At 35.8% G+C, this 22,766-nt stretch overlaps 1 protein-coding gene across 5 annotated transcripts in view; it reads right to left on the reverse strand.

Moving 5' to 3' along the window:
- The window catches only part of VWA8 (von Willebrand factor A domain containing 8), a 187,204-nt gene that overhangs the window by 99,373 nt on the left and 65,065 nt on the right, over positions 1-22,766 (reverse strand). For all 5 annotated transcript variants that reach the window (XM_026099176.2, XM_064504817.1, XM_064504816.1 and 2 more), the window contains 6 exons: positions 21,930-22,098; positions 21,509-21,586; positions 18,046-18,161; positions 17,069-17,175; positions 15,366-15,472; positions 10,507-10,578 (listed from right to left, as the gene is read on the reverse strand). In XM_026099176.2, the coding sequence (XP_025954961.2) occupies positions 10,507-10,578; positions 15,366-15,472; positions 17,069-17,175; positions 18,046-18,161; positions 21,509-21,586; positions 21,930-22,098 (649 nt within the window). The remainder of the gene's footprint in view (positions 1-10,506; positions 10,579-15,365; positions 15,473-17,068; positions 17,176-18,045; positions 18,162-21,508; positions 21,587-21,929; positions 22,099-22,766) is intronic.

The following is a 22,766-nucleotide window of genomic DNA, read 5'->3' on the forward strand; positions in this document are numbered from 1 at the left end:
AATAAATATATACATATAAATGTATAATGTACACATTTAAGTCATTTCAATCCACATCAAAGAATTCTGAACACAATCTGATGATAGATAGATAAATACATGTTACAAATGTATATACTTACAAAACACTTCTTTATCTCACTAGGAATAAACAGAAACAGGATCACATCTCTAGATTTACATCACTCACACCTATGCATCCTTTTAACTAACCCCAGTTTCTCCAGCCCTTTCATTTCACAAAGCTATTGTGAGGCCATGAACGCTGGGAAGTTGGCTTAGAGTAAACATAAAAAGGTAAATCTCAGTAGCCATAGGTAATGTCTAGTAGCAGCAACACGGATTTAGACCATTACATTAGTTGTATTTGCTAATCTCATTTAATTTAATTTAGCAAAAAACCCCAGCAAACAAACAAACAAACCAGATGGAACCAGGAGTGGGTTGGGAATTGAAATGATCTATTGCTCCTCTTGTAGACATACATCAGCAGTGCAGAACAATGACAGTGGGTTTACAGGGTGAATCACTTGTTGCTAACAACCCAGTGTCATCTACATAAGCATTTCAGGGCTTTAATTTTAGACCAGGCCTACTCTGGTCCCTTAGAATGAATGAGCAGCCGGAAGGCATCAGGTGTGCTGCTGGAAAACATCTTCCACTTCAGTGTAACCCTGAAGGATCATCTGTGCCTTGACTGCTGCGTGATATGTACCAAGCTGCAGTAATGAGATGCACTTTAAAAGTGCATTCCTGATCAGGACTGAAACTGTAATGCTGACGGACACCCAGGTGACAGTTCAGATGCAGAAAATTCTTATATATTCCATAAAGAAGTGGCTGCAAGTTTGGGAAATCAGAACAAAAGTGAGACTGTCAAGGTTTGGGGCAGGGTGGGGGGGGAGAAGAGTGGGAACAAAGTTCAGTTGTAACCCAGGGGAAGCAGTTTGACAAGATACTGTCACTCCATTGAGATTCAGATTCTGACTGCATGAATCCATCTAGACAATGCTAGTGTAAAATAAAGCAGATAAATATAACCCACAGATAAAAGAGATTAGTAGGTCTCAAGTTGATTTAATCTAATCTGTTTCACTTGGCATTAAAACAGAATAGGAGCATTCAGACTGCAATTTATGACTTTCATAACTGTAAGTTCTAGCAGAAAGATAGCAACTGACAGCTGCAGAACTGCAAACTGTTTAAACTTCTCAAAATGGGATCACAATCTCTCATCTGACTATGAGACTAGAGAATCAAACACATATGTATAGTATTTGAAATCATGGAAGGAAAGATCTCACCAGGAGAGTAGAGGGAAAAAAAATATAGCAGGGATGACAAAAATAGAACTGCACAGACCCTACTGTGGACTCAATCTGAACTCAGGAAAGCTGTAAATCAGAGGCTAGTGTTCTGCCATACGCCTTCTCATGAGCATTCCTCCATCTGATTCTTCAGAAGAATCTACAGCTTCATATGTGGTTGTAGTAAGAAGTTATAACGTGCTTAAAAACTATCACCACTCATTTCCAAAAACTATCACTCTCCTGGAAAAAGAACTCTCCAGTGCTTTGAAATAAAGGATGATGTTTTGATAACAAATTCTTCCAGAAACTCAAAGAACATACCCATTTGAGGAGAAATATTCAACTTCAGAAACTGTCTCAGAAGCATCAAAAGTAACCAGAAACAGGGTAGCAATCCTCTTACAGCACATATGGACAGTTTTATTCCCATGTGTTTGCCACCGCTTGCAGTAAGTTACTTAAAACTGTAAATGGGTCAAACTGGAATACTCCTTCTAATGTCAAGCACAAATACCAATGCTAAAAGCAGCTTCCTTCACATTTTCTAAGAGACCTTCAGAGGATTGGGCAGATGTCTGCCGGCAGTATTTTGTACCAGTCTCTAGTGGATTGCATATCCTTTTCTCTACAGAGTGGGACTCTCGCCAGCTGTGGCAAGAACAAAGCTGAAGAAATAGATCAACATATTGAATCAATGTAAAACATATTTAATATCAAGCAAAATGGTTACTGTAATTAGAAAAAAAGGACTTTGGCTTTCATGTGCATTAACAGAAAGAGCATGTGGTTTGTCTGTATGTTCATAATACCGTCCTAAAATTATGCATGAAAAGACTATTTCCCAACTGCAAAATACCATAGCTAGATTTTTTTTCTCCCTCTCCCTTTCCAATGGAAAGACGACCACATAGCTGGTTTTGCTTATTTTTACCCATGCTGTTATCACTAAGGATATTAAGAGGAATATACCTCACTTCTGAAAGAGCGCTCAGAGGGCACACAGGCATGCTGGAGGAATGGAGTGAACACTGTAACCAAAGTAACACACAGAAGTCAACGTGAGTTGTGCCATGACCGTATCTCACCCTCTTCTAGTTTGCATTTGTGCATTGCAGCATTTTCCCTGCGTACCTCCTTTTATTTTATTTTAAGTATACCTTGATTTCAGAATGTGATGCATTTTTAAAAGGTGCATGCAGTATTCAGAAGCCACAAGGCATCCCCACCAGATTTAACTATTAGAAACATGTTAATGTTACCCAATTTCTAGACTGAACGGCTTCAGAGCATACACTATGTGCCTTCATAGAGATTATGGTGTACCACATAAAATCCGTGGTTGACAACAGCAGTTGGAGCAAAGTTCGAGTCAAAGCTCTTTGACTCTTTGATCCTATTCCTCCACATTCTTACTTCATGACAAGTGACCACTTCTCTCTGTCTCAGCTACTCAGTAAGAAGGCACAACATAATTATTTTAGAAAGCAAGAAAAAAACTGCAAAAAAAGAGCTCAGATGAGTGCCTTGAGTAGTACTCATTGACATGAGACCAGGGAAACTAGGTTTATTCCAAATTCACCTGACCCCCATGGGATAAAGAATGCGTCTGGCAATCTTCAGATAAACAAGAACTGTGGAAAATGCTAACTGATTTTAGAAAAACTCTGAAATAGGCCAGTAGCACCCAGAAATAATAAATGACAAAGATGGCAAAAAATAACCCTCCTTTTTCTTTATTCTATATTCATCTTACGGCTAGTAGGCAACTACTTGTACAGAATCAAAACTACACATTTCACATGAACACACTAAAATACCAAATTGAACTTGGATTGGATTCAGAATGTAATCTCATGTAATTTGCATTAATGGCATCCTAAGGTAACATTCAGAGGACAAACCAGTTTGCCATTAACACTGTTATTTATACACGTAATATTGCAGTTACTTGATTTTACAGAAATATAAACATATGGAAATTAAAAGGAAAATAACATCTGTGTTGGCATTTCAGCTAAAAGGAATAAAAATATTTCTAAAAGCAAATATTAGACAATTTTACTCCAGCAGACATACAGGACAACGGAAATAGAAAAACAGGAAGTAAAAATCTGCAGTAATAAATAACAAAAATAAAATCATGCACTTTGAAGGCAAATTCCTTATTTTAAAATTCTCCTGACAATTCAAACGCTTGTTACTAAGGATAAAATGAATTAATCTTCTAGCAGTAACGATAACTGCAGGTTCAAATATAAAACAAGGTTCTTACAGGTCCCAGGAGGCACTTTGTAATTCACGGTGCAGCTATTACAGTAGTGGGACAAATTTCTCCCCCGCACAACTCAACTGAAATCAAAAAAGTTATACAGGAAAAGAATTGGACTCAAGTTTTTGGAATTAATAGTTTGCCTCTTAGAAAAAGAACTACTAGGAAAAAAGCTAAGAAATCCTATCTCATTTTTATTTTCTTTTAAATGATTTGCAGGTCACACTGAAGTGGTTAAAGAGGTGACTACATTGTTCTGCTCAGTACTATCCTTCAGCCAAGATACTGCAATCACGCCTTTCCCATTCCAGTACATAGCTTAAATCACCTTCAACAGAGCATGTTTCATTAGAAATTAATGAAACTCAGGTTTTTCAACTGGTGAAAAACACAGTTTTTCACTTTTTCACTTGGACCTTTTAGACAATTTTATTCTACAACTAACTTGGAAATGTTATTATTATTATGGAATGAAAGACGATCTTGATTTTTCTCTAATTTTAATATACAGCAAACAGAATCCTTGTCTCAGAGTTCTGTTTGTGACTTCATAGCAAGAATTATATTGTTGGTGCCATTATCACAGATACTTACGGTTGAACAATGAAAATCAAGAAAATGAAGACCCTTTTGCTAACATCTGGTTTCTGAGCCTGCATCTGGCACTCAGCCATCTTCCATGCCCACAGCTTGCTGGTATCTGCCCACAAAAACATTTGCAAGGATGCATGCATTTGGTTTGGGCTGCTATTTTTTTTACACCAGAGGATATAGTTCTGATGATTGAAAAAAAAAGTTTCTCGCTTTCTGCTTGGAACGAATATGAATAATGCAGTGTAATAACTGCAGAAGATATGCCAACAGGAGACCCTAGACATTGCTACCAGAGGACCACCGCAACAGACGCCACCATTGCTTTCATGTTAGTAACAAAGGAAAATAGCTGATAAAAAGCAGTAGCGATCTGTAAGTCTTGCCCCAACAGTAATTTATATATTGGTCACAAATGTGCTGCACAAGAGTGTTCTGTGATTTAGGATCTAATTATTTTATTATGAATTTATCATCTGGGGCATGCAAAAATTATGGTAACACTAAAAGAAAAAAATATCCACCACTCAATTCCTTGATAGAAGTCATGAATTGAATGGCTTGGATAAATCAGGTTTAGATAGACTTGTAGGTTACATACCTTTTTCTGAATTCAAGTATCACATACAACCCAGAACCCTATTGCACAAAATACAATCTTTACATTTATTTACATAAGAGAAATGAAGCCTTAAGGAAAGAAAGATATGAAAAATTTACAATACAAAAGAAACTTCCCAAAGAAACCAACTCACCAGTTCTTTTTTGTTCTGTGTCCTTACTATAACTTGCAAAGGCAGAAAGCAATAATGTAAGCAGACATGTATAAAGAACATTCATATTTGCATATGTGCAAATACTGTTATGATTGTAGTAAGTAAAAGACAAATATTTTGAGATTTCCATAATATATATACAGAATTTCTTAGGCAAAAAATATCTTAATAATCAGCCCAATTTAGTTCATTTAGAGCTCAGTTTCTTCATGTTCAAAAGAAAAATACCACCAAAAACATTGGTTTTGGATAGTACATCACTGCCTTGTAGAAGAAGTTATCTATTTTTACACAAGTTGAAGTTAACAAAACCAAGCCCTTTACTTCTAGAAAAGTTAGAACGTTAAGCATCTGCTATTTCAAGTTTTGCTGGTGACTGATACTACCGCACTCTGAATTTCTCCACACTTAGCTACTTAATTCTATTTCACAATGAGATCAGAAGAATATTTCCTTAGAAGGAAAGATCTACTCAAGCATGTCCTTTAAAATCTATTCAAGAAAGACTCCAACGTTTGTCTTACTAAATTCTTCAAGAATAAAATAAATTCTCAGTAGTAGTCTAAGAGTTCATGTAAATTCATCTCTAAGTTAAAGTGCCTTCACAGAGGCACTTTCTTCAGTTAAAGAAAGGCAGCAGAAAGAAGGATGCAAATACATTCTTCCATCAGGGAAATAAATTACTGTATGTATAAGGCCATGATATTTTTAAGTTCTTCAAGTATATTTGTGACAGTCTACTTACTGTGGGCCCACTTCAACAATTTCACTAGGCACTGCCGTAGAATTTGTAATGGTCTTTCAAATTATTCACAACAACATTTACTACCTTTTATAGAATTCTTCATTCTTCTGCTACTTGGTATTTCTTTCTCATTTCCACTCATTTGTACATTCTAATTAGACTGCGCAGCATTCAGGAAAGGATTTGTTTTATAAGCTTGCAAAACACCTTCCTTATTTAAGACCAGCGGGGGAAGAGGGAAGAGGGGAAACAATTTTCAGCAAGAAGTACAAAGGCAAAGTCAAAATCTGGATTTCCATACCATCAGATGAAGAAGTACAAAATTCAAATGCTGTCTGTATTCAGCAGTAATTTAATCGGCAGCTTTTGGCATTTCTGATTATTCTTACTGATGATCACAATTGTATTTCTTGTTAAAAAGAGAACATAAGCAATAGGAAAGCTAGAAAAAGGCATGACACTCCAATGTTCATCATGCCTTAAAAATAATTATTCAAGAGAGAAAATGTATTATTTGCTGCCATTTTTTATACTGTTATTCCTTAGTAATTAATACAATCCATGGATCACATCTAGTTCCCAAGGCATGGAAGAACTACTGGAGAACAAACTGCATCTGTCCTGCTACACAGAAATATTATCCTACAATTGTGCTGTTTTAGATGACTCTAGATACCATAGTAGAAGTATGTTTTATAGATATTTATATATTATATTCATATATTTGTATTTATATGAGCAACATTTATATTTATTCTATGCTTATACAGTGAATGAGAATACAGTAACTCTAAGGGCCAAAATGAGCACAACTTGTTAGGAAACACTTCCTGTATGCTAACCGTGTCCTACAAGCAGGCCTGTTTTACTGCTGCAAAGAAACCTCTTTAATCTACTACATCAGCTATCTGAATAGCTCACACTGTAAATTATGATAAAAGACTAATGCCAAATAAAATAATTCAATTTTGTTCAACACAGGGCTAGGTGTTTTAGAACTTAGGGTTATAAAATAATTCAGAAGTGATGAGGCTGTGATTCTCACTTCGCTATGAGCTTTCTCCAAAAAGTCAGAAACCTCTTAGAACTATGAGTATGTTGTTTGGTCTCTTCAAACACAGCTGACGTTTGCCAAGACTTCACCTATGACCAATAAAGGTGAAAAGATCCAACACCTCTTTTGACGTGACTTCCAAATGCAATAGTTTTCAAATGCTTACCTGGGAAATGTTATGTGTAAAATTTAGAATAGCGAGAAAAAAAACGTGTTTCAGCCACTGCTATTTTTAAAGTTTTTTTCCACATAAGCAAATGTTATATATCGCATAATTTTTCTCCTATCTTCCAGAGACAGAAAATTCAAGGAGACAGTAAAACACACCACGTAATGGCCAATCCATGAACTGTATAATCTCCATCAGGAAAATTTTCACAAGAAGTAAGCCTAAAATTCTTCCCCGGTAGTAAGAACAAATAACCCAGTCTCTTTTGTGAGACTAGGGAATTATTGCACTGTAAGAGCTATACAGCAATGACCACCTAAACAGTCACTGCAAAGTTGGAATAAATAACATTTACTAAATAAGATTCTTGCTGCCGTTTGCCAGTTGCTTGGAGAGTAATAAATAGCTGCCTTCTCAGCCAAAGAAGAAGCTGCTTTATACTTGCTTTGAGAAACTATAGATGGCCTCATTCACACTCTCAGATTGGAAACAGGCTCATTCAGGGAGTAGTATCTGAAGCCATATTTAAAGTGCTGCCATTTCCTTTAATTAGAAACTATTCCAGAGCTGAGAATTCTTTTCTATCTGTTGCCTTTCCCGAGAACCCGAAGAGACCTGTTTGCTTATACAAAATAGAAGCGCATTCCAGTTAGCATCCAAAATAAATCAATAACCAGTGTAAACAAATATTTAGATGAAGTCATATTTTCACATAATACATTTACGCTGTGAAATTCTGGGCTGTATAAACAACAAGTACTACACACAAATCAAGTGGTTTATAAAGTACTTCAGAAGCTGAACACTCTTAAAGATATCTGTCAGTATCTAACACACTTGTCTTCAATGCTTCCTTGATTTCATTAAGAAAGTCAGCCCCTAATATCCACCAGAATTTCAATTTACTGAATTTCTAACACTAAACTTCAAAGTTCAGTTCTTGAAAACAGTCTTGGTAAAAGGACTCCTGCCACTGAGATCTTAGCTAGAAGATACACAGAAAGGATGACATTTACAGCTCTGAAATGAGAGAGGATGGAGTTCGGCCAACAGGAATTTTGTGTTTATGTATGTTGTGAAAATGAGGGAGGAGAAAGAGGAAACCCACAAAACCAAATCCAGTCTATAAAAGAAAGACTACACATAAAGACATGCACGTTCAGTCACAGTTGAAAGAAGATATTCACTAATATATATTCATAATTTTGACCGCCCAAATTATGTTCTACGGTATGTGTCAACTATTTAAATATCTACAAAATGACAAAGGCTTTCAAAGGCATGTTAGTCATATATTCTGAAAGACCAAGGTTCAGAGTATGTAACTTTTCAGTTATTTACACCGAATTTCCATGATTCACTCATTCACCAACAAGAAATGCAATAGAAAGGAACTCAAACAGCATTTTGTATCTTCACCTAAACCCACCACTATTTACTTCTTCCAAATGCAAAAAACAGGCGTACACTAATATATGTATCAAGCAGGCAAGCATGAAACTATAGCTAATTCTAATTACAGATTGTACTGTCGAAGTAACTGAGCAGCAAAGAACATATTTTTTTAATCATATGCTTTACAAAAAGAAGATGTAAACTCAAATAGTTTCAATGGGAAAGTAACTTTGCATGTAGCACAAAAACATATGTAATATAGTTGCTTTTAAACTACTTGAACAGGATTCATCAGGAGCTAAGGAAATTTACAGTGATATATTTAAGGAACTGAATGTTTTTAAATTCTATTTCTAAAGGTTTAGTGATCATCTCTGATAAATCAAGGATGATGGCTGTGATCCTGTGAGACTGCAGAATGACAAATGCAGTACTCAAAAAATAGTATTTTAAAAGTATAGCTAGTTGACGTAAATTAGTCCCACAGAAAAATATCAGAACAAATTAGCAAAGAATAAACCTCAAAGCATTTAGAAAGCATTACAGTAATTAAAAAACAGAAACAAAAACTGTAAGTATTACTAATTTGCCAAGTACAAAACACAGCAAAACAATCGATTTTCCATTTTACTGGTGCAACTGAGATGGCGGGTAGAATCAAAGCAGTACATGTTCCCATGCTTTGACTCAACTGACTCTTTTAACCCTGTCTCCAATGAGAGTTTCATAAGCTTTGGGAAAATGTGGCATAAATTAAATTATTAAACATGAGTACACCACTGCTGGAAAAATACCCTACACCTCCCAAACTGTACTCATGTAGACTTCAAAATTTTGTCAAACAAATTGGGACAATATATGAAGCATGTGTCGGGGGCCTGAGTGCACCACCAGGCTCTGCAACGTCTTACCCTCTCCCTTTTGCTGCCTGCATGCAAGGTCGGGTCTGACATCTCATGGCTGTGGAGTGAGCTGTGAACAGCCTGGCTGCAGCCCTCGTGGCTCAGGAGCCTGTGCCTGGCCCTGTACCTCGCTCATTCCAACCCTGACCCACTGACTTGACCTTGAGTGCTACGGAAGCAGAGGGTGAAAGGATTTAGGAGGAAAATATTCAAATTCAAAGGATTCTGATAGACTGAAGAGCTGTCCTAAATCAATATGGACCAATCAACTCAAATTCAATAAACAGGAAGATAGTGGAACAAACAACTGAACAATCGGTTTGTATCTACTTAGGGTGGCGACAAGCACCCTAAGGTGATGAGAAGGTAGTAAGAATGAAGGATGATGATAAGCTGATAAGAAAAAGGTGATAAGAAACAAGTATATGATGAGAAGAAACCACATCAGAAGAATCCAATTTCCTTTTTTCACAGTTCAAGTCATGTGTAAAAAATCAGTCACGGGGATATTCTTCACAGAACTGGTGTAGTTTTAGCTAAGTTTTGGCCTTGTTCATTTTAAGATGTTATATTAGAGACAAGCTGGAGTAGCAAAAAAGGTATTAGACTTAGGAAACAACCCAATTTTCATCAAAGAGTGATTTCTATTATTATTAGGGTAATAAATTAACAGGACTGGTTATCTAGGGCTATCCATCACTAGAGATTTTAAAGAAGAGGTTGGATACATGCCTATCAAGGACAGTCAGAATTATTGACCAAAGATATTAATTGTAATGATGTAATCAGAGGAATCTGAAATCTTAAAAGCCTGGTTATTGAGAGTTTTGATCACATAATAGGAAATAGAAATGATCCACCTTTCAACTCAGTTTTTATGTGGGCTGTGAACACCAAACATACTAATGTCCATGAAGAGAGAAAAGGTCCTAGATTACTGGCAAAATAAACCAGGCCAAAGGAAAGTGTTTATGAGCTCTGAATTTGATACATGTTTTCTGTTTTGCTTCAGAGGAGTAAATATATCTTTCAAATAATGTTACACATAATTATCAGTATTTTGTCTTTTTATTTACATAGCAATGTAAAAAGACATTTAAAGGCACTTATGTTTTCCACAGATATATGCCCATAAAATCCTTGGACATTAGTAGATTTAAAAAAAAAAAAATCAGAAACGGGTCAAATACCTCAGTGGTACAAACAGATTCAATTTCATTGAAAAAAACCCACAGAGATATTATTTCATTAAATAATGAGCTTGTTCCATGCATTGTAAGAAATGTTTAACTCACCTGATTGCCAACTAGAAGAAGATGTTCTCCAAGCAGGAAGTCTTTCAGCATATCTTCCATTACCATCATGTGCTAGAGAAAAAAAACCCACAACTTTCACCCCTGTTTTTATACTCTCAAGTTTATACATTCAGTAATGAAAGTAGTATGCAGGAATTTTACTTTCAGGATTTTTGGCTGAAATATTTTGAACATTATAGTTACAGCTATTTATTTTATAAAGAGTCTCTCAGCCAGTTATAGCAATCTATGCAGCCACTAAAACAATGAAATAAAGATACTAACTTTATTTATGTATTTCATCTGCTCCAATTATTTTGGGTGTCTGATGTCCCCAGATATATTTAATTCTCAGTAATGATGAGTAATGCATTTCCTTTTAGCCTAGCTGGATGTTTGTCACCCAGTATTTAAGAATCATCACTGATGTGTGTATGATTATTTTCCAACAACTGTACTGTGAAGAAGCAAAGTTCTAAAATACCAATCTGATTAATCTTCACCTGTTTTGGAGAGCTGCAAATCCTACAGTTACAAAAACATGCAGTATCACCTCCACCATAGTTTACTACAACTGTTATTATACATGATATGATAATTGTGTAGAGATTGTAGGGAGGTTTCTGGGCTCACAACATTAGGCACTAAATGAGCAGGCAGTAAGAGACAGTAATACAATTTAATTATGGAAAAGAAAGGAGAAAATGCCGTGCAGGAGATAGGAAGAAGAGATGGGAAGATTCAACAACCTTCTCGACAAGGAAAAGATTTGAGAAATGAGGTTTGGTCAGGCCCCAAGTCCCATTCTGGTCCTTGCAATATTGTCATTCCATTTTCCATTTAGGATATAGGGTTACGTTTAAACTAAACAGAGACTAATGAAGTAAGTGGCAATTAGCATTTCTGGATACACACAACCAATACTCCTGGAGCACATAACTACACATTTCTGTATATGGATTTGAAGTTGTTTTTAAGCTATGAAGGACTTCCAGGCTGTCTGTTTGAGAAACTGTCCCTCTTCATCTCACAGATCTACAGCTAGGCCCATCTTTTAACTAAGCTTTTGGGAGGGAAGGGGAAAGTTAAGAGAAATTATTAGGAGAATTATGATGGGGTATTACTGGCTGCCTACATTCTATCCCATGAAAAGGTGAGGGGAAGGGCTCCAAAATATGTTTTAGAGTGCTTTTATACATACATGCATACGTGTGTGTGTGTGTGTGTGTGTGTGTGTGTGTGTGTGTGTGTGTGTGTGTGTGTGTGTGTGTGTTCTAAATCGTCAAGAATCAAAACAGGTAGAAAGAGCTTACAATTTGATTTTTACTTAAAATTTGAATACACACTTGAAATCCTCAGTTAAGAAACTTGTTGAAAAATAGTTCCTTTTGGCTCTACTAATTACATTGTGGGCAATATATTATTTATGACAAACATCCCCCCCCCTTTTTTTTTTTAACTCAGAACTATGTTAAAACTTCACAAAGCAAAACTATGTTAAAACTTCACAAAGCAAGAAGTGCAACACTTATAGCAACGAATGAAATAATGAAGAAGGACCATTTTCATGTATCACATGAAAAAAAAAAGGGGCAGTAAAATGTATCCAGGTGGAAATTTACAGAAGCCAGAGGGAATAAAAGGGAGCTGATATGAATATAAAAATTATATACATTTTTTAATTAAAGATTAAATGACAGGTATAGCTGAATGACAAATACACCTTTCTATTCCAATTAAACTTTCTTTTCAAGGAAAATAAGGATAGCAAAATGCAAGCCCAACTTCATAATGGTTCTTACAATTTCTAAATTAGACTCCCTAATTGAAGTCAAAGTACTTGAGGTTTATTTTATATACTAGTATCATAAAGGTAACATATGCAGTACAAAAATTTAACCTTATCTTGCTCCTCACAAATAATTTGTTTAAAAGGATCCAAAAAGCTACAGATAATATGGCAATGCAAGCTACTTTACTAGCAACAGTCGTCTTGTACATCCTCCACTGTGTCTAGTGAAAATAGGTCATCTGTAAGTAGGTCAGACAATCTACTTAGAGAAATGATTGCTTGCCTTTATCTAAACATATTTTTTTTCACATTATCATCCCATCTTTAGTATTTGATTTTGAAAAAAAAAACCCAGTAGTTTCGATGTATTTTCAGAGCATACAGAAACATTCAGTTGGCAACTGAAAGATGTTTTAGTTTTTCCAAGTCTCTCCAGAAAAGAGGGTGGGGGTAGGGAAGAAACTCTTGTAAACACAGCTTAATACTGCAAAATCCTACCAGGCATGTCAAAAGACTACTGAATACACAATATACAATTTAGGGAGAGGACTTCAAGGCAAATTATCATATTTTCTGGCATGCACATACACCAGAAATTTATAGCTGATGAGTATAACTTTATCCAGAGACAGTATAACAAATTCCAGCAAGTCAGTCATACCATACACACTGATTAGATTTTCTGATTTTACTGCTAAAGCACGAGTACTTCCTTCTGATGACTTCTTTCCTCATCCTAAAATGAAAAAATGTGTGTACATTCTAGTTCCCCTCCAGAACAGCTTTCCCACAACAGATATTATGTATTGATATATGTGTGTATATACATGTATGTGTGTGTGTGTGTATATATAAAAATATATATATACATATATTCTGCAACAGGACCTAAATTAGCTTTGTATTAGGATGCAGGCAGATATCTTAGATTAAACATTTACATGGAGGACTTCTATGCAGACACATCAATATTGTATCAACTTAATCTCTGCTCCCCAAAGACAGGGATGACAGTGGCATTTAGCACACCACCTAAAAATCATTTCTACTCCTGTGCCACTTGGTGTGGACAGACAGTAATGTTTCACAGCAATGCTGAATTCCACTGAAACATGAAATGTTTTAAGACCAAATATACATAAGAAAAAGATAAATATTTCATTATATTGTACAGCATTGGAAAGGGCTTAGGATTTTTTTTTTTGTTTTCATTTATTTATCTAGGTTTTAGACACCAGAGTGGAAGTATTGCACTAGACACATTAACTTTGTATTCTGGCAGATTTTGCTAAATGATCATCACAGCACTCGAATGACTGAACTACAGCAGAAACTAGCAATACAGAACTTGAGATTAAAATTCATTTTTAAATGGGAACAGCTATTCTGACTAGTATTTGGTTGTTTTCTTTAGCGCTCAGAATGCATTACTACAGGGACAGATATGGAGCAGTTTGTTCTACACAGCACTTTTAAAAAACGTTGCCTAAACAAAGCAAATAAATAATATCTGAAGACAGGTTGTGTGCACTTTGCTCTAGTGTGCTCAGTTACGATTGCTGAAACTATAAGCAAGAGGATGGAAAAAGCAGTACAACTATAAGGGCTTTCAAGACTTCAGATTTCATTTCAGAGTTACCCAAATTAAGTATTTCAGTGAAATGGCAACACAGAAAAAAATCTCACATGAAATGTTAGAGGGGAAGATGAAGACAGTCATCTTCTCCCCTGTATGGCCTGTCATGACCTTCAGTAGGTGCTACCCCTTAGCAGAGAGAGCGCACTGCTCTGTGAAAAATCTGCAAGCAAGGGAGGAAGGAAGAACGAACAGAAAGGAAAAAAAGAAGGAAAGGAAATTCACCAAGTAGGCAAACCCACAGCAGGCCCCTAAAAGGAAACTATTTCACAAGAGCATTCTAGCTGTCAGTGTTACCTTTCAGAGGCAAAATATTTTAAAGGTCCCTCAGAGGGCAATTCCCTTGGTTAGGGATACCCTGAAGTGACAGTTTTGAGGCCTCCACGCTAGATGGAAAGGAAAGCTGAAGCACACTTACCTCTTCAAAATGGGGGGGAAAAACAATCCCCAAGCCCTCTCCTTTCATTGTGTTCACAAAGTACTTTTTCTTATTATTTCATTTCTGTTCATACACACACTGGAGTTTCTTAAAGTGAAAAAGTGTGAGAAATTGTGGTAACAGCCCTTTCAATGCTGAATACTGGGGAACTTACAAACACTGCTGCTTGTTAAAACAGAGGTTTTTAAACACTGGTAGCCCTGCTAAAGAGATTTACTAATTTACAATGCAGTTCCTAAGAAATTCTTGCACACAGACTGGCTCAAAACGGCTATTAGCCAACTGGGCTAGGATTTGCAAAGGAATCACACTGAAATTACATAAATGCACTAGGGATGCACAGAACCTGCATCTGTCAAAGGATTCTGCTCCAATTCTTTAGTACTCTTGAATTCTGCATAATTCAAAATCAGATTAATAACTCAGTAGTTTATAACCACGTTTTTGGAAACAGGCTGTGATTCGGCCCAAGACATCATCATAAAGTGTACTAGAAGTACGCTTAAAAGCAATTCAGATAAAACCAAAGAGAACAGGGATAGACTTGGAAAACTAATTACTCTTCACATTGCTTTTCAAACACACAGTGTTAATTCTAATACAAGGCAGGTACTGGACGCCTGCACAACTTCATGTTATAAGACTGTCAGATATGTTCTCAGAATGGAATTGATGACCCAGCCACAACAGTGGCTCAGTCCAGCAGCAGCAATAAAATAAGCATTTTATTGAATCATTCTAAATAAAATCCAGGTTCAACAGCAGTCACGTTACATTTTATGAACGTTTAGCTGGATTGTTCCAATCTCTTCACAAATGGATGGCAAAGAGACATCTGAAAGAAGCATCAAATCCACTGAGAAAAATTTTTAGCCTAAAGCAGCTTCTTCAGAAATATACTTGTAATATGTTATTTGATATATGTAAACATGTACGTTAGTACATATTTAACAAACTTTTTTGCACCTGTGAAGCCAGAGATTTGTACTTACCTGAGTGTTTTCATAAAACAAAACATCAGGCACTTTCATTTTCTCAGTTGGGTTATAAATTGGCATAGTTACAGCCCCTATCTTCAGAATCCCATTGCTTATTTCACCTAGACATTTTTCAGGAAACAAACAAACAAATGCATTACTTAGAGCATCCTCTGAGCAGATATGCCATCCCTAACACTTGTAAGAGACAATTTATGAATTTTAACCAGGCTATGGGTTGCTGTATATGATTTCTCAGTATCTAAAGAAAAAGAATATTTGAAAGAGTATCTATTACTAACAAACTACAAGAGGTTGCATTATAGTGAACTTGAATTCTCTTTATAATTACAAGGAAGACTATTACAGTAAATGACTGTAAGACCTAAACGTAAAGTAACACCTAAATGTAAATGATAATAATGTGCTATCTTCTGACTTCCCTGAAATTATCTGCCACTGATTTCTCCATCTGCACGGTCTGCAACTGAAAATAGCATGATTTCTAGATAGATATTTTTACTTGTTCACCTATTATTACCTTTATTTTTTCTGCATGTTTTATGCATGCAACAGAGAAAGATGAAGAAAATTCAAGGGAAGTATCACAGTGAAAAACCTGGTAAATGGGCAGCACTGCACAACTGGCAAGAGTTCAAATTATAAGTATAGCTATATACATACACACACATATATATACACACACATACATACGCAAACCTTCATGTGTTTTTATGTCTGTATTTACATACATTTATTTACATATATATACATATATAAATTGAATCAACAAAATCAGAAACTATATAAATAAAAACAAAGATGTGTTTAGTATGGCAAAGATCTAACACTGAAAACACAGAAGTCAAATATATGACAAAACTGAGAATAACCATGCAGGATAGGGATAGCGAAGAGAATGCTGATGAAGAAGAGCGCAGATCAAATATGTTGAAAGAAAGAGTTTAGTGAATGGAAAATGGCAGATCGCTCAAAGCACGCTGCCTGACAGAAGGTATAAAAAGATATAAAGCTAGCATGAAGACCAGAGGATAGGCAGGAATGAGAAAGCAGAAGTGAGAAAATGTTAGAGTGAAAAATATATGCATAGCACTGAAGGCAATTGCAAAAGAGTACAAGTTGGATATAGCAAGAAATAAAGATCTGATTGATAAGGAAGACATGTAACAACATTAACAATTTGAAGAGAATAAAAAGAAGGAAAACTAACAAAGTGTGTACCAGAATGAAAGCAAAACATAAACTCAGTACTTCTGCAAGAGTGCCAGTGAGGAAAAGGTTGATTTTGGTAACAGTGGAGAGAAAGAAGCAATGGAATACTGAAGGCAAAGAACAGAACAAAACAGAGAAAGATTAAGACAACCGCTCCAACGTTGTAACCCTTTGGAAGAGTAGTGCCAGTGATAACAGAACTTAAAAATATATCAAAACAGTCCAAGAAAGTCTGAAGACATGGATCTCACTGACTGGGAAATCCTGAAATGTGACAGAGGACAAAGCTCCATGAGCTGGGGCTACAATAGAAAATATACACATATCGACATACTAAGAGTGCATTACATCTCAATAGAACAAAGACAAAGGGAACTAAATAAAGCAAATTACATTTATTTTTGAGGATACTTAATAGAGCTTTATATGCTCAACCATCTAAGTAACGTTCATGAAAAGAAGAACAAAAGGTAACAAAAGCTTACAGGTGTAATCCTTCTCCTCTAGTTTCCTTATGTCATCTGGACTTGTCTCAATACCAGAATCCAGCAGATTTTTCTGTAAAGCTGATCTGGCAAGGTTTGGTAAAAACCTAAATGAAGAACAATAACAGGGAGGTTATTCAATTTTTTTTTCTTTTTTAAAGTTTTCAGTATTTACTGTAATCTAAAATCAGTATGAAGCTTTACTTGGACCTTCAAACCTTGAATAATGTCAATTCCCTTTACACTCAGTTTCCAACAATGCACCTTCTGTCTCTACGGAGACAAATTGAACTTCTTGCATAGGTAACTAATTACATTAGTACTTACACATTAATTTTAAAAGGCTTCAGTGTTACACAATATTGCAATAAGGTTGAAATGTGGGATAAATTAGCACTGGAGTTACGTAATCTCCTCATTCCACAGCCAGTTAGAGTCTGACTAGAAACAATATTTTTTTGGAAATACCTTCTTCTCTTGATTCAGTTCACTTGGATCTCAGATTCTAGAGAGGAAGGAAAGAGCTCTGAGCTCTCCAGAACTAGGTCCACTTAGTTTTCCAAACCTTTTGTTAATTATAGTTCGCTCTTGAAAAAAATTAAGATGTTCATCATTTTTTTAGATACAGTTTTTGGAACTGAATCCAAGTCTCCAGTAAACACCTAGTCATACCAGATATTAGTATAACCCTGACTGGAGTGTTCTGAGACAGTGAAGTATTGTTATAATGAAGACCTGACTGTCTTTTTATTTATATGATGTCATTAAACATCTCCATAAGGATGAAAAACAGTACCACACCATTCCCACTTTCCTCCTAAGTTTGAGGATACTACAAAAATACTGTTGAAGAAATTACAGAATTTAAGGAGCAAGATAGCAATTGTATTATCTACTAAAACATATTTAAAAATCATGTTGCATGTTAGCAGTTGGCCAAGAAACTCCTGAATCTCCATCAAAATTAGCACTTCTACCTGGAAAGGCAGGCTTTATTAACAGCATAGTGAAGACTTTCATCTGGATGGTGTGACAGTCGACGACAAATTCGCAATAGTTGTCGAGTAGATAAAGATGAAGCCAGTGACTGTGCCTGTCAAAAAATACAGGGTAGTTTAATTATTTGATCTCTGGGATTTTAATGGAACAAGTCAGAAGAAAAGAATTACAATAAAAAAGCAATTATTTCAACTTTTCTCCTAGTTCGGAGGTGCTTTCTGCCTCCTACAGCAGCTTGTGCTTTTTAATCTGCAGGTCTGTAATTCCGTGCTTGCTGTAGGAATTCACTGCCATGAAAATCATGATGTCAATAAAAGGTTAGCTTTATGATTTCACTCAATAACCAAGAGGAAGGAAAACGTGCGGATAATTGAATTTTATTGGCTATTTAAACGTAATACTAAGCAATATTAACAATAATACGGTGGCTAGCCACTGCAAAAAAAAAAAAAAGGATCAATGTCCTAAAAACTAGTCCTTTATTCTACACAAACTGAATATTAGCTCCACATGTAATGCTCTGGCAAAAGGGTCTGGCAAGACTCTTGGATGTATAAACAAGACAACACTGGGCAGAAGTAGGGAGATTTTATCACCTCTGCATACGCCTTCTGGGCGGGCCATTACTGGAACATTGTGTCCTTTTCTGTTGTCCACATGTTAAAATGAATGTTAAAAATTGGACATGATTCAGCAAAGAGTTACAAAAATGATTCAATGCCTGGGAAGCCTAAAATAAATGCAGCAAAATTTAAAACAACGAAACAAACAAAAAAAGCCCTAAACTTCAACTGATCATTTGTTTAAAGAGACATCTAAAGATTGAGAAAGAAATGATTCTATAATTACGTCTACCGGATAAAGGTATCTAATACAAACAGGGTCCTTACTTTAGCAGGAAACACACAACAATGAGTGCAATCTGATAAGTCACGCCACGCTTTGCCTGGGTCAAGTGAAATATTTTAATTAGGTAATTTGAAAACATTTTGTTTTGGTTTATATAAGTGATTTTTAAGTGCATTATAATTATCTTAACATATTATGCTGTTGCAGTTGAAAAAAAAAGAAATTTCATCAAGAAAAAAAAGGAGAGAAATGTAACAATGTATGAATTTCATATAAACATTTTTAAGTATGAGAAATTTCTCAAAACCAATTCTCTTCCCCGGAAAACTATTTTGTGGACCAACAGGTATTAATGTGTTTTGTTTTGTTTTGTTTTAAAAAACAGTTCGATTAAATTGTACAAAGCTTTTTTTCCAGTGCTAAGAAGGCAAAGGATAATACTTTCCAGTGCAGCTCTGAGCAATGAGCAAGGATGATTTAGATCGTGCTAACTGGTACGATTACTACTACTTCCTCTTCTGCTCCCACTGATGGAGGACTGTGAAGCATCTTCTGAACCATGACAGTTTAGAACACAGCATTACAGACACCGAGCTGCAAACTATTTCAGGTGTTACTTCATGACATAGCCATGTGTGAAGCATGAGTAAGGGAGAAGGGAGAGAGCTGTATCTCTGTGATCCCCGTTCGCTAGCCAGAATTCTCAGTGTCTTTGGGAATTATATTCCATTTTCAAAATTATCTTAAATGATGGAAACATCTGTAAGCAGAATGAGCTCTGGTGAGATGGGCAATCCTCCCAAGTCACAACCTTTGGGACTGCATTGAAGGTGGGAGGCAGCTGGGCATAGTAACTGAGGTAGAGTGTACTTCACATTGTACCACGTGAGACAAAGGAGAAGGCCACTCTTGCCTCTTGTCTGATACACTGACAAATACAATCCCTAAAGACACAGACATTTTAAAGTCTAAATTATATAATATAGCATCAGATCCTGCACTGGTATAAATGAGCATAGAGGACTGGCCCACAGAGGTGAAGCTGTGTCACATTTTCTGAATGTTTGCAACTGTGTTAAGCTTTTAGTAATAAAATTTCCTCTTTCCTCTACATCCCTTTTTTATTTATTTTCATATGGCACAACTATAATCTCAAAATTGGGTTAGTGACAGTCTTTGTAACGTATATCTATGCGGCATCTAATCCAACAGGATCTTGATTGTGGTCTCTAGGTTCTATTGTAAATCAAACAATTACAATGACGCAGACAACGCCCACAGGCTGAATATTCTACAGGTATTCTTCTATTGTTAACAAAATCATTTTAAACAATGGCTAATACTTTGGGATAATCTCTGGCAGAAGATTACTTACTTAGGCAGCTCTATAAATAGCCTGACATACCTAAGGCACACATTTCAGCTCTTAATGCAGGCATGCTATTCCTGACATGTCTCATGTCACTGCTGATCTACAAGAATCCTCCCTCAATCCATATTATGACTCACTTCTTATCCAGCATCGCTCACTTCATTTAGATATCTCATAATGCTATAGACATCTGCATATTTGGAGAGGATTTTTTTAAACACTCTGTTCAAGCAAGGTATATCTCTAAGTATGTCAAAAACATAACGCATTTATCAGTCTACATTTGTACAGCACGAGGCGAGGGAAGCTAAATAGACTATTAGTAACAACAGTGTCCAAAAGGTGTACCTAGAAGTCAACCTTTCTGCTTATTTTTTTTAAGCTCAGAGGAGCATAACAACCTTTCACCCTTTCTCAGTTTCTTAAATAGTTATACTGTGAAAACTATACCAATGTTAAATTCACGAAAACTAAGAAGAACAGATTACATTTACATACCAGTTAAACTGCTGGATTCCACTAGAAATGTTTTACATTTTAGATACATTAAAATCATACACTGCTTTAGTTGCTATAGCGATGCTTTCTTTTTCTTTCCACTAAGATTTGACTGTATCTTTTTAAAGAACTTTGTGGTTACTATGTCAGCAGAACTTATTTTTCTTGACAAAATTACTTTAATAGAATAGCCTGTAGCAGTAAGGCAGCTAGGAATTCTGGAGCTTTCCCTTTTGTACTCCTAGTCTTCACTGTTGCCTGTTGGCATTTTATAATGGTTAGGCAGTTCTCATTGTCCAAAAAGCCCCAGTAACTTCTACTATCAAAGTTCCAATGACTGAAGATCTGTATTATATATAATAACATCCAGTAAAGCAAAGTTATCAAAAAATATTTGGACACACATGATTATATCCATACCTATTCAAAAGGCACCTATGCTTAGCCATGTATCTAAATCCACTGACTATACTATTTGTCTGATTTCACTGGTATTCAGGCAATTTCCTGAAGGCCTTACTTATGCAGATTCTAAAAACGTAAATCAAAACTCAAAAGTTTACAATATATAGTGCAATAACTACCAGCAATAATTTTCTGAGCCTGGTTTTTCATTCAGACAGCCTCTAAAATAGCACCATAGTTTAGCATGCTTTACCCAGCCTTTGTTAAAACATGCAGTCACAGCAGGAGAAAGTAAATTTGAAAAAAAAAGGGCTTACTGTGGCATCATTTGTCTCCCGAAGCTTGTGCGTTAATGACAACAACTGCTCCACAGCAACACGGGGTACATTTGGAATCTGTTTCAAAGAAAAACAGTATTAATCTTACTGCAGGATATGTAAGATCCATATACAGCTACACACAGATGCTGTGTGTATACAGTTGCTGCAGTTGCTTTATATCACCCAAAAAGGAATACAGTTTTGACAAAAAACATTTTTATATTACATCATCATTTAATATCATGATAAGAAGGCTAATTTATACCAATGCCATCAAAAGATAAGCAGGATTTGAAAATTAAGAATTGTTTATGCTACACAGAAATAGGGCCTGCAATAGTGAAATATTTTGTACACAGTAAATAATCATATTCAGTAAAAAATAATCAAAATTGGCTAAAATAATGAACATACTTACCGTTTCTTTAATAATTTGAATTTCTTCATTCTTGCTTAAAGATTGAACGTTATGAAAAAGAAACAGCGTCAGAAACTCTGGACCCAACCATTGTTGGGTACTACTTCCAATGACAGGAGGTTCTGCTAAGACAACTATTCTGAATGAGGGGTGAATAGGAAAGACAGACCTGCAAGAAAACATTTTTAAAAATGCATTATATGGCTTAAGCAGTGGGTATCAAATTTAAACTTACAATAGCTGAAGAAAGAATTGAATTACTGCACTGAGCCATAGCACGATGTTTATTCAGAACAGAATTTGTAATTCAACCTTATAAAAAATAAAACTGACAAAAACTGTACAATATGACTTGCAATTTTATAAATTGCCCCTAATTTTTACACCTAGAAGGGCACCCAAGTCTCCTCTTCATTTGCGATTTGACCTGCATGCCTCAAGTTGAGAAAATACCAGCAACAAAGCTACTGTTTACTCCTTTTTTGTATGTCTGAAATGGACACCTCTCACTAATCTGAAGGAATTTTATAAGTGCTTTACCTAAAGTCGCATGTCTAACAGGCAAATCAGGGAGAGAGCAAGATCTACTGGAGCTGCAGTAATGAGTAACTTGTTTTACTCAATTATATTGACAGGAAGGATAATACTGTAAAGAGATCAGCCTGGCTACCATGAAGAGATGGATTTATTTCTCAGTTGTGTTAATGACTTCCTCCGTGGCCTTTGGAAAATCAGCTACTCTTAGGGTGGGATTCATGCACCCTAAGTTATACTTCAAAGTCTAAGCCAGTCACCCATGGCTCATTTTAGAGTCAGTGGAAAGAAAGAGACCCTTCC

Source organism: Dromaius novaehollandiae, chromosome 1 (assembly GCF_036370855.1).
Source record: "Dromaius novaehollandiae isolate bDroNov1 chromosome 1, bDroNov1.hap1, whole genome shotgun sequence".
NCBI classification, from domain to species: Eukaryota; Metazoa; Chordata; class Aves; order Casuariiformes; family Dromaiidae; genus Dromaius; species Dromaius novaehollandiae.